General features: G+C 45.6%; 1 protein-coding gene across 21 annotated transcripts in view; it reads right to left on the bottom strand.

Annotated features, from left to right (window-relative positions):
• Positions 1-16,521, bottom strand: part of KCNIP4 (potassium voltage-gated channel interacting protein 4) — a 598,831-nt gene that overhangs the window by 14,380 nt on the left and 567,930 nt on the right. For all 21 annotated transcript variants that reach the window (XM_053252519.1, XM_053252518.1, XM_053252525.1 and 18 more), the window contains one exon: positions 6,274-6,344. In XM_053252519.1, coding sequence (XP_053108494.1) covers positions 6,274-6,344 — 71 coding nt within the window. The remainder of the gene's footprint in view (positions 1-6,273; positions 6,345-16,521) is intronic.

Raw genomic sequence — 16,521 nt, 5'->3', positions numbered from 1 at the left:
TTGTACTAATTATAAATGGAAGAGCAAAGGTTTATGGAAAAATAAACTGTTTGAAGTTGCAAAAGCCTTATGATGCATTCACACATTTAGTAACTTGGTGCTACAATACAATATCTTAAAGACATCCACGCAACAACATTTTACTGTTTTTTACAATAATTTATTTACAAAAATGCTGCTGTGATGTGACAAGAAATGAAAGCAGAACCTACCCATTCTAGTCTAGGCCGGCACCCTAATGAGGCTGTATTTTAAAATAGCTCTGTCGGCAGTAAATATATTCTTTTTCCTCAAGACCTTATCTAAGAGGAGAGTCTCACTCCTTTCTAAAATCCTTAGCAATCTACATGGCATCATTTGTAGGCACACAAACCCCTTGAGCAACAAGAATAAAGATAACAAACAACTCCTTCCCTCCCTTAGACTTTGTTCTAGACATGAGAAAGAGAAGAGAAAAGGAAATGGGCACAGAAAGATCAAGAGGATATGTTTGGGAGCTCTGGTGCCACCATCCTATCTCTGGGCTGCTACTGCCACTGTGAGATTAGAAAGAAAAGATGCAATGTGCCAAAGGTACAAATGAAGGCCTCTGTTCTTCAGCTTGCAAGCAACACTCCAAGCCTACACAAAGCTTTTTTGACATAATAGTCGACCCAGAAACAGCCAGAAACAGGACTGGGAATTGCCTGTTCTCAAGGAGGTCTTCCAGTATAAAGCTAGCAATATGTTCCATAGACATTTGATCCAAGTGAAAATAATTTGTAAGCAACAGTTCATCATTTTCGATAGGCTTAAACACACATTTCACTAGCTATTCAATCTGGTATAGTTGTGTCACCTGAGGCAAATAGATAGGGATTATTCATTTGCCCCTATATTTGGATCAAATATAACATCACAGAGTTATATTTGATCCAAGGAATGTTCACTGAGATGCATGTCCCACGGATGTCAACAAGGCTTTCACACAGGTAAGCTTTCGATCAGAGCCTTAAATAGTTTCTCGGTACAATGCCAGTAAAACAGAAACTTTGGTCATTCTTTTGGGCAGGAATGAATTAACTGTACCTTTTGAGCACTGATCCTCATTGGGGGGAAATGATACTTTTGGTTTATTAAAGGTTTGTTTACACCATCAGTCATTAAGAAGTTAACAACCATATAACTTTGCCTTAGAATTATGTGTCAACTGTAAGATAATGGAACTTGGAAACAAAGAATTGAGGCTGGTGAAAGTCCTGCTTTTGGTCCTTCCTTCTTTCCTTTCCATTTAATATTTTTCTCATTATATTAAAACCCTTTCTAGCCTTTTCAAAATTGACTGTAATCCATTGAGGAACATTGATTGTGCTGGAGAATGATGGGAGGAGGGCTGGACAAATCAGGGTTTGTCAAATCATCTTTTCTTTCCTGTCTGATTGCACTGTAGAAGCAGTGGCATAACGGGGGGAAACGGCGCCCAGGGCAAGCTCTGCCCCTGAAATTGCGCACTCCCCCCGCCCCCCAGGCCTCCACATACCTGCGCCGGCGCCCCCTGAGCGCAGCGGTGGCGGGAGGCGGCGGCAGATTACGTGGTGTTGGCGGGCGGCGGCGGATCGCCGAGTGCGGCGGATCGCCGAGTGCGGCGGTGGCGGGCGGCGATCCCGCCGAGTGCAGCAGAGCGACACCGAGGCCTGCCGTCTGGCCTGGCATCGCTTCCCAACTGCACTGGCGCGCCTGCGCAGTTGGGAAGCAATGCCAGGCCAGACGGCAGGCCTCGCCGTCACTCTGCTGCACTTGGTGATCCGCTGCCACTGCTGCACTCGGCGGGATCAGCGCCCGCCACCGCCGCACTCGGTTATCCGCCGCCACCGCCGCACTCGGCGATCCGCCACCGCCGTGCGATCCGGGGGGGGGGGGTCGGGGGGCATGCCACTTTTTGGCCCCCCCCACGTGACCCATCAGAGTGGCGCCCAGGGCACGTGCCCTGCCTGCCCCCCTATCGTTACGCCCCTGTGTAGAAGTCCTTGTTAATCTACTGTTAGTAGCTAATACAATATTAGCAAAGAACTAGAGCACCTTCAGCCACTTTGCTTTATTAATAGGATAAATTACGGTGTTGTTTTTTAAAATGACATTGTTAATGTTGTATGTGGATCTGCATGTCATATCTGTTTGCTATATTTTATTTGCTAAATTAAATGCTAGCCTGCATTCAAGTTAGTGAAGATGAATTTGATATGATTCTACAAATGCATTTTTTGCAAGAAAATACTCTTAGTTTGTTTTTGGTGAATGCAAGATATTGTTTCTGAATTATGGATCTGTTAAAGGCATTCTGAACTGATGTATGAGAGAACACCAGGAAAGAGATGTTTACAGTAATATGCTCAAGAGATAACTGGAATATGGACAAGAAAAGACATGTGTTGGAACAGCTCATAAGGAACATCTACTGCTCTGTAACAAATCCAGAAATCCAGGCTTTAAATATATTTGGTGGATATGTAAACAATTATTTTGGGACATTTTAACAGCCTGTATAAAAGCAATAGCAATAGCACTTACATTTATATACCGCTCTATAGCTGGAAGCTCTCTAAGCGGTTTACAATGATTTAGCATATTGCCCCCAGCATTCTGGGTACTCATTTTACCGACCTCGGAAGGATAGAAGGCTGAGTCAACCTTGAGCCCCTTGGTCAGGATCGAACTTGCAACCTTCTGGTTACAGGGCAGCAGTTTTACCACTGCGCCACCAGGGGCAAAGGGTATAAATTATCAATAACAGGATGTGAATTATCAATTGATCTGATTATTGTCCTGTTGGGGAAGCTTAAAGAGATGACTACCTCTTTTAAAATGTAAAATAATAAGGAATATGCTGATTTCTGCATGAATACTGTTAGCTAAGTATTGGAAACAGCAAAACATTGGGCTGGACAACAGCTCACTTTTCACTCTTCCCTTCCCACCACCCCTGACTCACTGGCACGCTGTTGGGTCCACCTTATTTTCATTTTTAAAAGACAAGCCCTCTCCAGGAGGTATATATGTGGGTAGGAGGTATATAAGTTTCTATATATATATATGTCTGTATTAGGAGAATCCACGCATGCAACTGTGTGGGTGAGAAAGTGTATGGGAGTGTGTGATATTATTTGCATAGGAGTGAGAGAAATTGTGTCTCGAAAATGTTTTGTTTTTCAACATGTCCTTACAGCAAAAACATGGAGAGGAGGTCCACCTTCATTTTTGCTCACTCTAACCTAGCTATGCCCCTGGAATCAATCCATATGAGAATGTAGGACAAGAGATTTTGAATGTAATTTAATGAGGCTCTACATACGATCCATGTGTAGAGCCTAACCTGGCTCTGTAGATAATTCAGAAACAAAATCTTGCAGGGCTACCCAAAGAACGCTATCTTGTCTGTCACATCAAATCTCCCTTCCACAATCCAAGACTTACTGAAGGATGTGAAGGGGAAACTCAGACACATACGTACATGCAGTGATAAACAGTAGTTGCAAATTCAGATGTGTAGGCACTCTCCATGACAGCCCCCATGGCCAGGGCCATGCCCACCCCAACAGCCAGAGAAGTCGAGAAGTTCTGGCACTCCATCCCTGCACGTCCCCCCTCCACTACACCCCTGCCTACATTCTGGCTCACATGTGTGGCCTATTTGTCTTTGTATTGGAAATTATGATGGAGATTTTCAGTCACACATTTTAACTACTGGAAACAAACATTTCTGATTTCACATTTTTCTAGCAATGAAGTATGTTGCACTACATGTGTATGGTCAAATCTAAACTTTTTGCCTGGAAACACCTCAACAATGTCAATACATACGCATGTGAGTAAGGGAGGGCCAGGACTGGGTTCAGGGGTAATGTGAAACCAGGATTTGTGCTAACCATAGCTGTGAACCAACACCATGATTTGAGCTCCACACATATAAGCAACCTGTGGTTTCAATAGATAACGAGGTCATTCACACAATCGAAAACTGTGTTCTACCTGGGTTTGGGAACTGTGTGTACTCCCAATTTTTGATTGTGTGGAAGCAAGGTAGGAGAAAAAGCTACCCAGGTTTTCCTCTAACCCTGCTTCCACACAATCACTTCTACCCAGGTTTTCCTCTAACCTTGCTTCCACACAATCAAAAACTGGGAGTACACACAGTTCCCAAACCTAGGCAGAACACAGTTTTTGATTGTGTGAATGACCTCAACCTATGGTTGGGCACAGTAGGCAACCTATGGTTTAGAGCTACTTGCTACTTCACTTTCCCATCTGCTCAAGACTCACAGGTTCACTCCCAACTCCATGGTGCAGCAGTCTCTTGAGGCAAAGCAGTGACCCTAATGGTGGTTTAGCAATGGTCTGTGAATTCAAACGTGACAGGAAACCTTAACTGTGGTTTGTAAACCAGCTTCAAACCATGGTTTAGTGGCCTCAAACAAACCATGTTTTGTGAGCAGGCATGGAGGCGGTTCCCACGATCAGTGGAAGCCATGTGGGGATGGTGAGCAGGGAGAGCGGGCTTAGGCTGCTCTCCCCACACATGAGCAGACAGTCTGCTCTGGGCGGCCACAGCAGCCGCCCACACGACTGCCAGCTCTGTCACGGAGCCGGCAGGGGCTGGGGAGTTCGGCAGCCGTGTGGCCCCCAGAAGCTCCAGCATGCCCTGCGCAAGCGCACAGGGCATGCTGGAGAAATCCCCAAGCCGGGAGGCTGCTTTTCAGCCTCCCGGTCAGGGGTCCCTCATGAGTAGCCGTGGCGCAGCAACTCACGAGCAGAAAAACTGAGTTTGCGGAGTGCTTGCTCCGCAAACCTGGTTTAAGGGGAGGGGTAGTTTGGCGGATTAACCGCCAGGTGGTTCTCACGGTCAGGTGAAATCGGGCTAGGCTCTCCTAGCCCAATTTCGCCTGATCGTGGGAATAGCCTCATGGATTCAGATGTCAGCTAAACAAACCATACTTTCGCATTGCCTTTATATAAATGTCTGTACCACCAATGCAGGCCTGCTCAACTTCGGCCCTCCTGCAGATGTTGGCCTACAATTCCCATAATTTCTGGCTATTGGCTGCTGTGGCTGAGAATTATGGGAGTTGTAGTCCAAAAACAGCTGGGGGGCCAAAGTTGAGCAGGCCTGCACCAATGCAACATTTCATTTGCATGTAATAAAAACCCAGTGGGTGCTTTTCCTACAGAAAGGTAGCTGTGAATGAGATAATTAGGAGCAAAGAAGCAGAGGCTCTCCACATGAGCAGTGTGGAGAGCCTGCAGGGAGTTTATGGGGAGAGCGGGCTTGACCTGCTCTCCCTGCACATGAGCATGCAACTTGCCCTGGAGGCCGAAACGGCCATCCACATGATTACCAGCTCCATCACGGAGCCGGTAGGGGTGGCAGGGATTGGGGGCCTCCTGGCACCCGGAAGTCCCAAAATGCCCCACACAAGTGCACAGGGCATTGTGTGCACTCGTGCATGGGCATTCTGGGGAATGCCCGCATGAGTGCACAGGGCTTTCTGGGGAGCCCCTTGACATGGGGAGGCTTGTTGTAGCCTCCCAGTCAGGGGTCTCCTCATGAGTCGCCACACCACGGCGACACGCGACCAGATAAACGGGGTCAGCAGACCATTTGTTCCACTAACCTTGTTTTAGAGGGGGAATTAAGAGGGCTTGATGCCAGGAGCCATGCAGCTCCCGGCGGTTCACAAGCACAGTAGAAACCAGGCTGGGCTCCCATAACCCGGTTTCCACCACGCGTAAGAATAGCCTCGCAATGTAGGGATGGGTTGCTTAACAACCCCCACCCCCCACTCTGCCGGGCTGCTCCAAATTGTCCCCTTCCAGATGCTCTTCCTCCCACAGGGCTTCAATGCATGTTTGCCCTTATTCCAAACCATCTCATATTTTTTGTTACATATGTAACATGCTAGATTCTCAGTTTCCCTATCTATATTATAGAAGTAATGATACTGGACAACATCAAAGGATTGTAATGCAATAGGAAAAGTGAAAAAGGGTCCAATCCAGTCAAAAATCTGTACTTTTAAGTAACTTTAATTTCAGTGGCATACTTCAGCATGTGCTGAACTCTCTCATTCATATAAATGGGGCTTTAAGCCTTGGCAGGCTTGGGCCCTAAGTATTATAGTATAGTAATAACCAGTATTATATTGACCAGTTAGAGTTATTGAGTATAGCCTATTGTAAGCACTTACTTGGTGTAGCAAGTCATAGCCTTGGACAAGAACAGAAATTAACAGCAGGCCTTACCTCAAAACTTACACATCCACTGTGATCCGTGTCAAATGCATTGAACAGAAAATGTGCGTATGTTGTGGAATCTGTAATTTAAACAAGGTTATTACTTATTAGCCACATTTTTTAAAAAATCTAAAATTCATTTCATGTTTGCTTTCTCTCCCCCAACCCCCTGTTCCCAATAATTATTCGTTTCTTCTTCTTTTGAACAACGAGTCTTAAGTACTCACAAAACCAACCAAGTGCCATGAGTCTGGTTTTGGCTATAAAAGGCCATCATTCCACAAACATTACACATTTGAAGTCTAGAAGATGCTCATCAGCACAATGGGTGCCATAGGTCTGAAAAATTATTCAGCAATTTTTTAATGGGCATCGAAAATTCGGAATGTCTGGAGTTCTCCAGTGTTGCAAAAAATTTCATCTCTATGAAATGGGCCCCATCCACATGTGAGAAGAATTGTACACAGGGATGAAGCCTTACCACTGGATAAGAGATCCACTGCATGAATATCTTGATGCAACAGGACCATGCATGCAAGATATTCATACATACTTCTAAGTATCAACTAGTTGTTGTTGTTGTTGTTATTTATTCAATTTCTATACCGCCCTTCCAAAAATGGCTCAGGGCGGTTTACACAGAGTAATAATAAATAAATAAGATGGATCCCTGTCCCCAAAGGGCTCACATTCTAAAAGAAACATAAGATAGACACCAGCAACAGTCACTGGAGGTCCTGTGCTGGGGGTGGATAGGACCAGTTACTCTTCCCCTGCTAAATAAAGAGAATCACCATGTTAAGAGGTGACTCTTTGCCAAGTTAGCAGGGGTCGATTGAATGATTGACTGATTAAGTGCGTTCAATTCAGTGTTGACTCTTAGCAACCACATAGATAGATTCTCTCCAAGAAGACCTTTCTTCAACTTGACCTTTAAGGTCTCTCAGTGGCTCATTCATTGCTGACGTAATCGAGTCCATCCACGTTGCTGCTGGTCGCCCTCTTCTCCTCTTTCCTTCAACAGTTCCCAGCATTATGGACTTCTCAAGGGAGCTGGGTTTCCACATAATGTGTCTGAAGTATGATAGTTTGAGCCTGGTCATTTGTGCCTCAAGCAACAATTCTGGATTGATTTGATCTATGGCCCATTTGTTTGTTTTCCTGGCTGTCCATGGTATCCTCAAAAGTCTTCTCCAGCACCAAAGTTCAAAAACTTCAATACTTTTTCTGTCTTGCTTCTTCAAAGTCCAGCTTTCACATCCATAGAGTGTCACGGGGAAAAACATGGTCTAAACGATTCTAAAAATTATTATACTATGGGGTGCTTCTCATGATCAGCAAAAATCGGGCTAGCAGAGGCTAGCCCGATTCTTGGTGACCGTAAGAACCACTGGGCTCGCAGCTGAGCCCGGTGGTTCTTGGGCGAGCGCTCCTGCAAACCTGCTTTTTGCAATCGTGAGTAGCCGCGGTGCGCCTTTGCGCCACACCTACTCACGAGTAGAACCCCGGCCAGGAGGCAAAAAGCCACCTCCCGGCTCGGGGGTCTCCTCAGTATGCCCTGCACAGTTGTGCAGGGCATACTGGGCTTGCGGGGGCCGCGTGGCTCCCGCTCCCCCCACCCCCGCCGGCTCCGTCATAGGGCCGGCCATCATGTGGGTGGCCGATCTGGCCGCCCAGGGCTCCCTGTCCGCTTGTGAGTGGGGAGAGCGGGCTTAGCCCGCTCTTCCCGCTCACCAGGAAAAACCGGGTCTCGCTGATTGTAAGACCCGGTCCTATGTCTGATTGCTACCACTGACGATCTTTTAAACTGTCTCCTGTAAAAATCAATTATGCAGATAACCAGTTTTACCAGACCTGACTTCTAGGCCCTGTTCGGACATAGCATGAAACTTCGGGTTAGCTGTGGTGAATCTGTGAAGCCAGGAATCATGCCGCAGACAATTGACTAACTGCAGTTGGCAACCTCCAGCTTCTGGACAGAGGAACCCCTCCCTCTTCCTAGTCTGCCCAGGCTGCATCCCAGCAAGCTCCATTCCGCTCGCGTTGCCAGACTGTGGGCAAGGCATCATCATGCTAGTGAAGCTGCAACTATTGGCCACAGTGCTAGAGGGGGCATGCTTAGCATGATCGTGCCTTTTTGGCAATGGTGGTCACCTGCCCTCAATTGGGCAAAGGCATTTAACCCTTTCCTCACAGTGCTTGCACCACTGTCTTCTACAGTTGGAGAAGGAGGAGCTTGTGGCCCCTCTCTTCCCTCCCCTGGGAAGAGAGAATTGGGCCCCTCTCTTCTCACTTGTCCTGGTTAAAGATGGACTGCACAAGCATTCCCTCTGCTTTTTCTCATATATTGGCAGAATGAGTTTGTTACCAGCAATGGTAATGTGTGACACACCCACACCAGCCCATACTCCAGCAGATATGTCAGGAGATGCATTGCCCCCCCCCCCCCAAGTCTCTGGGGATTTCTATTATTTTCCTCCCCCAACACTCCCTTCCCTATCCTATGCACAAGTGGTGATGTATGGTTGTATAGGATTAGATGGCTAGGAATAGGCCAGAATGTTTTATGATTTGCCCTTTTGTTTTTTGGTGATTTTGATCTGTTTTTGTACCAGTTGGTGGGGAAAGCAGGCCCCACCCCTTCCCCATGGCGAGAGCATGCTCATTCCCAGCCAAACCTATCCACCCCCAGTACATTACTTCCAGTGACTGTTGCTGGCATCTATCTTATGTTTCTTTTTAGATTGTGAGCCCTCTGGGGACAGGGATCCATCTTATTTATTTATTATTACTCTGTGTAAACCGCCTTGAGCCATTTTTGGAAGGGCGGTATAGAAATCGAATTAATAAATAAAATAATAATAAACCTCATGAGCAGAAATGTCCATCTACAGCAGGGTTTGATTGCAGGAGAGATGCTCCCAGTGCGGTGAAGACGGATCCTGCTTCTCACTGTTCTCAGTGGACCACTCTATTGTGAGAGTGCCTAGCCATAGAAACATGCACGAGGGCTGGAGGGCAGCTCAGTTGACAGGCTGAGCCCCGGGAAGAGTCCTGGGGACAACTCCCTCCTGGTCCCAGTGTATAAATGCTCCTTAAATATAAACAGTCCTTAAAAGAGTCTGGCCTCCCTGCAACACATCTCCATGCTTGGTTTAGTTTCTTGCGGTCACCTGGCTAGCCAGGGACCATTCTAATTCATGGGTGTCCCATCCTAGAGTGCCTTGTGGTGGCTGCATTCACTTGCAGTGTCTGGCCCAGCCAGTACTGATTAGCCTGGGATGTAGGATTCATCCCTGTTTCTCCTTGTTGGCCCCCGTCACCCAAAACACCCGAAGCAGCCCAGACTACCCTAAAGTCTAGAAGGATTGGGTGCAAGGGGGAAGGTGCACAGTATGAGTTCTAATGTTAACCAGTGCTGTTGGAAGCCCCCCAACAGTGGGCCCCTTATAGTTGAAGGTTTACCTCATGAGAGTACAGTCAAACGGAGAGCTGAAACATATTGGTGTTTGATTTCTCCAGTATACTGGCCCTCTCATGAGAAGGCTAACCCACCAGCTGGCAAGCCAGCATGAGGACAAAAGTGTGTTGGGTCTTTCTCACTGCTTTGCCTGGGTCTGCTAGCCTGGTGGCACCCTTGGTTACAGTAAACCAAACCCTAGGATCATTTGCTTGCCTTATACATATCATGTCCGAGGAAGTCAATAATATCTACTCCTGGAATATCAGACAGCTAGCCCCGGCCCTTCCCTGGCCCAACAACCTGTGTCTTCCCCAAGGATTCTCAGGCATGTCCCTTGGTCTCATCCCCTCCCCGCACCTTTGTGTACATTAAGACGAAAGAAACTACACTCTACTGATAGTATCTGAGAGCCACAGGAATGGGGCTAGATCAGGTGTTAGGTCAATGAAAGAGCTCCTTGCATGTGTGTCTATTCTCCTTCTTTTATTGAAAGTGGGTTTTCACCAATGGTATTCCATCCCTTTAAATGCAGGGACTGCAGGGATGCGACATCCCTGTTGCCAAGCAGCAGCAGGTGGAGCAAGGGGATGGCAGAAGGTGGGGCATCTGCTCCGAGAGGTGGCCAGAGAAATGTGGCTGCCCTAGAACTGATGCATTTCTGGGCTGCTCTGAGCCGACCTCTCTATGTTGGTGGGAGGAGCTAGTACATGAAACCCATGTTATAGCGGCAGCAGACTTCAGACAACAGAATGCTGCCTCCTAACCTCAGGTTTCAGAAGCGAAATTCACTACCAACTGAGACTTCAGATTCAGGTTTGGGAGTGAAAACAGAACTGCGTTTGGGTGACAAAACTGCGGTGTCACCCTTTCAGACAATCACAAACTCCAACCTCTGGCACGTTTACCTCTGGTTTGGCATTATGTCTGAATGGGACCCTAGAGTGACCTTGTGTGCATTTCAGATAACTCCAGTAGTTTCACAGTCTTTGTTCAGTAAAAAACATCCAAGGCAGTGAAGACAATTGTGATTAAACATAAACTGAAGGGTGAAGGCCTTAAGCTTTTAATTAGCGCTACTTAATGTGATTTCTCTCCTACTAGGTCTGGAATATAGATCAGCAGAGAGAGAGCTTGGCTTTCTAATGAAATATGGCTCCTTTTTAGCACCCAATAATAATAAATATTAGGATACATTAACATTCTGACAGGTGGCAGCAGGAAGCAATAAGTAGTGCTAATGTCTTAGAGGCTCAGACCATGTAACCCGACAGCTCCATTCTCAGCTTATTATTAGTATCGCCATAGTAGCCACATGTTTTGCATCCCAGTCTAGCAGCTTTAATGCAGAAAGTTCTAGTCAGATCTTACAGAGAGAACAGTCAAAACTGTATGAAACGCATTATAAAAAAACGGGGACAATCCCAAAAACAGCACCCTGTGTTCAGTTACTTCTGCAATAAAACTTGTCTCAGATCCTGTCATCATTGCATTGTGTACTTCCTCATCTCAAACTCCACATCATGTTCAAAAAGGTGTAGTGTTAGACAAATTCACGAGGAGAGGTCTATGAAAGGGTGTTGGCCAAGACAGTTAAATGCAACCTCCATGTTCAGAGGCAGTATATGAGTACAAAATGCTGGGGGAAGAATGGTAGAGGGCATTGAGGAAATGTCCCTGGATTCAGTGCTGCACTCCTCAGGCAAGCTTTACCTGTTGAATTTCTGCTTGTCACACAGCTTTGGAAGGCATGGAGCTCTGTTCGGAGAAAAAGGTGGCAAGCTTTCTTGCTCACCTTATTTCTGGGGGGAAAACACTACTTTGTGATTAAAACTAGTTTAGCCTACGATGAAAGTTGACATATAGAGGATTATGATACAAGAGTGTCATAATCTTATTTGGCTACTCTTACCAGCATAGAAAAACCTATAGAGATAGTCAGCAGGCCACTTTAACCAGTGCTTATTTTTATTCTGTAAAAAACAATGAATACTCCTGAATTAGACCAATGGATTAGACTACCTCTAATTTTTAACCATCTAGAATTTTTGTTAAAATGTAACAAATTTCAGGGATTTTTGTTCTTAGTAAATTAAGGCTCTTAAAAATATGGAACAAAGAAAGCTCCAAAGAAATCTGCTACTCTTTTAAGTGTGAGGGAGGAAATTTAGGGCCCAATCCACCTGGCTGTTTCCCTGGGCAAGCCACACTAAAATGAATGGATGAGGTGCATGTTTATGTGTGGCTTCCATTACTTTCAATTGGGTTTGCACAAAAAAACTTCCTGGTACATTGTTCCCAAAGGAGTAACAAGTGGGGGGCAGGGGGAGAACACATACTTGATTGTGATACCAATACTATAATGAAATTTCTAAGGTCTAGAAATTAGCCAGTGCTATAGAAAAACTTCAGTTTTGTTGAGATAAAAGCAGCAGGCCTAGTAAAACAAAGGAAAACTCATACAAATCATGGGGGAATCACCCATTTATGCCAGCTTTAGGTTTTTGACTTACACAATTAAACTGCCTCCTACGTTCCCACTGCACAAACACTAATCTAAGAACCTGTAGGAGGAAAATAACTCTAATATGCACAGCTCCATATAAAGCTTATAAATAATTACATTTAGTGTTGCCACATTTCCTGATCTAACTGAATGTTGCTACAGATTGGGAAGGGGTTTCCTTTTGCTTTCCTTTCAGCTCCATGTTTAATTTAAAGCTCCAACAACAATTATTGAAAGAGCAATTCTTTATAAGTTTGAATGTCTGGAACTTGCAGGATTCAGCTCAGGGAGAGCAAGGGATGCCATTTCAGAGGCAGGGTGCAAATTTCAGTAGAGGAAGCACACAGCAAAGGCAAACTGCAAAGGAATGCCTGCTAACATGTCCCTATTTTCCCATTCAGAGGAATGGGGAAATAGGGACATGTTGTTGTTGTTATAATTATTAATTATTTTTTGTTTATTACATTTGCACACCACCCTATCCATCCAAAGACTTTGGGCAGTGTTAGCAGATATGCAAAGGCTGCTCCTAGACAGATTCAAGATTAAGCTGCAGTTACCACAACCAGCATACCTTAAGAGTATTTTTTTTTAACATTTCATTTTTACATTTTTTAATTAATTACACATTAACTAATTTTGTTTATGCTTCATTATATCCAAAGTAATGTTGTCAGCACATAAAATCTCTCTCTCTCTCTCTCTCTCTCTCTCTCTCTCTCTCTCATTCTCATTCTCTCTCTCTCTTTCACACACACACACACACACACACACACACACACACACACACACACACACACCCTTCTTAAAGGAACCGGATCTATTTAATTAGACAATCCCATTTAGACAATTTAGTGAATAACAATTGCCACTCAGTGTTCAAAACCAGTGAGCTGCTGAGAAATCAATGTCTGTGGTCGGAAAGATGAGGCCACTGCCCCCCTTCAATAGTCTCCTGAGGAGAACCCTAGTGTAAGTAGAACCAGAGGAGGAACCAGGGTGAGGCAGGCAGGGCACGTGCTCTAGGCGCAACTCTGGGAGGGGGCGCAGCGCAATGCCCCACAAAAGCCCCACCACCACCACCCAATTTCCCCCCAAAAAAAATTTCCCCCCAAAAAATCCCCCCCCCCAAATTCCAGATGGCGGAGGGTGGCGGGGCGGTGGGCGGGGCTCCCACTGGCTGGCAGAAAAAGCGCCCGCCTGCCCCTGCACTGCTGCGCAAAGAGCGCATGCCTACATGACCACGTGGGACTAGCAGCAAATGCTGGCCGTTCCAAGTGCTGCTGTGCTGTGCTGTGCTGTGCTGCCGCACATATGAACACAAAACAAAATAGACATGCTCTGCTTCCCTTCCCTTTGCCTGTGTTCAAAGATTTGGGTTGCATGTTTTCTTTGAAAATTTAAACATTAATGGACGGTTAGGTGTGCATGTGGGCACAGGAATATTCCCAAATTGCTAAGGCAGGCAGCTTAGCTCAGCACAGACTTTTGAATGGCTTGTTTCGGTTTCGTTCTGCTCCGGCGTTTCCACTGCCCAGCGCCTCAAGAAACTAATTCCAGTAAAGTGTCATGTTTGCCCGCTGCTGACTGCAGCAAAACCAACCAGAAATCTGGGAGTACCTTATGACAGAAATCCCCACGAAGCCCACTGCTCTCTTTGGTAAGAAGATCCGGTTTATTCGAAGTCTGGGGCTTCTGGTTTCATGGGTTGCTTCTTATTGTAGTTGAAGCAAAAGCTCTACATAAAGAGCAGGAGTTACCGCCAGAGAGAGCATTTTCGCTGCACAGATAAAGTGGGGGAGTGTAAGCTGGAAGTTGTCTCTGTCCTTTTCCTTCTTCTGCAATGGATCTCTGCTCACTTAAAGACCCAAAGGGGGTTGCTTCTGTATTTTACACTGACTCAAGGAAAGATTGTTTTAATTTGTTTTACTAAGTGATGAATGAGTCACCACTGAAGCAAAAGGATGTCCTCCCCACCGCCACTATAATATTGTGTCACCACTCACCAGGAGTGAGAGGGAGGACGTCCTTTGACTCCTTTTGCTTCACAGTGGCGACTCATTCATTGCTTAGTAAAACAAAAACAAAACAATCTTTCCTTGAGTGTAAAATACAGAACAAACAGAAGCAACCCCTTTTGGGGGAAGGGAATGAGGAATCGGAACTAAAAACTACCGCAGTTCAGAGGATAAAGCCCCCTCTCTCTTTTGCATTGGCAGCAGCGGTTAGAACTTTGTGGTGCTCGAGATTCCATCCCTAGAATGTTGGAGCAACAGCTGAGAAGCCACACAGGCAACAGGGAGGGCATGGTTAACTTTCCAGTAACTTTCATATCTTTGGAATCTTTTCACGTCCTAGCATAGGTTCAGAGGCATCAAGATTCCTCGCTTCTCCCACCTTCAGCGTGGAAAGTGAGCTGTTTTCTTTTACTGGAAAGCAGACCATTTGGGGGAAGCAGAGAGAGGTAAACATAATATAGATTATTTCCTTCCTCCCCCACTGCTCTGCTTTCTAGCCATGGTGGATGTTTGTAGTGAGAAGGGTGGGGGTGGCAATGGGGTGGGGGGAGGAAGAAAGGGGATTGTAATAAAGAAAAACTTAAACAAAGTTGTGCGGGAGGAAGGGCAGGGGTGGATCTGGGTGGGAGATTTGCTTCTTTTTCAGCATATTTACTCTGAAGTAGGTAAGTCCCATTCACTTCAAGGGGACTTGAACTTGACTCCTCTGTGTGTGTGTGTTTACTCAGAAGAAAATCCAACTATGGTCTGTAGGGCTAACTCCCAGGTAAATGTGTGTGAAGTTGGAACCTCCTCAGCTCCAGTAAAAATGCATCTGATTGCAAGCAAAAGAGGCAGGAATTCTGCTGCTGCATCCCTGCTGAACTGGTTTCTTTAAGCACCCTGACCCCATTCCTGAATGCTAGACAAGAGGAAGAAAAATGGATTCTGAATATGAGTTATCTCAAGGGTGGGAAAAAATTAGAGCCAGACATGCCCCATGGTTTCCTGTTTTGTTTTGGATCTTACTCTGCTGCAACCCAATCCATGTGTGATACCTTGGGGAAAGAAGTCCTCATGTTCTAGTTGAAAGATCATCATTTCCCTCTCCGTTAACATTCAGGAATGGGGTGGTGGCAGTACTGAAACGAGGGGGGGGGGGCTGGGGGGAAGTGGTCTCTCTAGTTTTTTCATCTTTGTGTGGAATGAGTTTTGTTCTGGGCGGCAGTATCAAGGCACTGTGTGCGCAGATGCATTCAGAATCAGCGCCTTCCCCTTTGCGTCCCCTGCCATCTTTTGCTGTTGCATGCTAGAAACAGGTGTGGGATGGCAGAGAGAAGCCAAACCAGGCATTCAGGTGTGCAACACTGCAATTCTTTCATGCCTTTATGCCTTTGAGGGGTTGCAGATAGAACTGCAAGCCTTTTGGGTGGGAACTAGATCATGTCTGTGTTCTGCATAGCGTTGCGCGTGTGGTTGTTGTAAAATACATGTTAATGAGCAACAGTAGAATTTCTCCTGTGTAGATGTTTAATTTTGCTGCTGATATGCAAGATCTTCCTTAAAGCTTTCTTTGATTAAAAAGATGTTGATGTGATTTCTATATTGAGGAATGCCTAGAGAGGAATTAAATCTATATATCAGCCAAGAAGTTGTGTGGCTAACATCTGCTGCCATGCCATATAACTCCAAGTGACTATGTAGAAGATGCTTGTGATTTTTGGATTCCCTTGCTAAAGCATAAACATAAACAGAGGAGGGGGCTGAAGAAGAGGAGAGGTGGGGACGGAAAGGTAGCTCTCCCAAAGTTCCACTCACTTGCCTGCAGTTTCTGGGGTCCACACATATTAAATAATAGGTAATATAATACCTCAGATGCTGTGTATAACCCATATGTATGTGTGTGTGTGTGTGGCAGTGCTGTAAAATGGGTTAATTATTTTGATGTATATCTGCACAGAGAGTCTTGCACATCTTTAAAAATGCAATTGCTTAAATATTGGATCCTTTAGAGCTGGAAGTGGGGGAGGGGAAAATATGTGGGATGGGAGTATGTTAAGTTGTGTGCTACGCCCCTGGACAGCCGCTTCTTTTCATGTGCGATGCTGACTATTTGAAAAGCAGGAGAGAGGCTGGTTTTTTTGCTTTCATGACCCACTTGAAGCCACAAGCATCCTTTCGTCCAGGGTACAATGACCATTTCTCTCTCCTTCCAAATTAAATCATGTTTAGAGAACCATGCTGTCACACACACTTGTCTACCTTGAGCTAGACAGATACATTCTACATCTAAG

Source organism: Hemicordylus capensis, chromosome 5 (genome assembly GCF_027244095.1).
Source record: "Hemicordylus capensis ecotype Gifberg chromosome 5, rHemCap1.1.pri, whole genome shotgun sequence".
Lineage (NCBI taxonomy): Eukaryota > Metazoa > Chordata > Lepidosauria > Squamata > Cordylidae > Hemicordylus > Hemicordylus capensis.
Note: the sequence above shows the minus strand (reverse complement) of the source record. Positions and strands in the feature narration are given on the sequence as shown.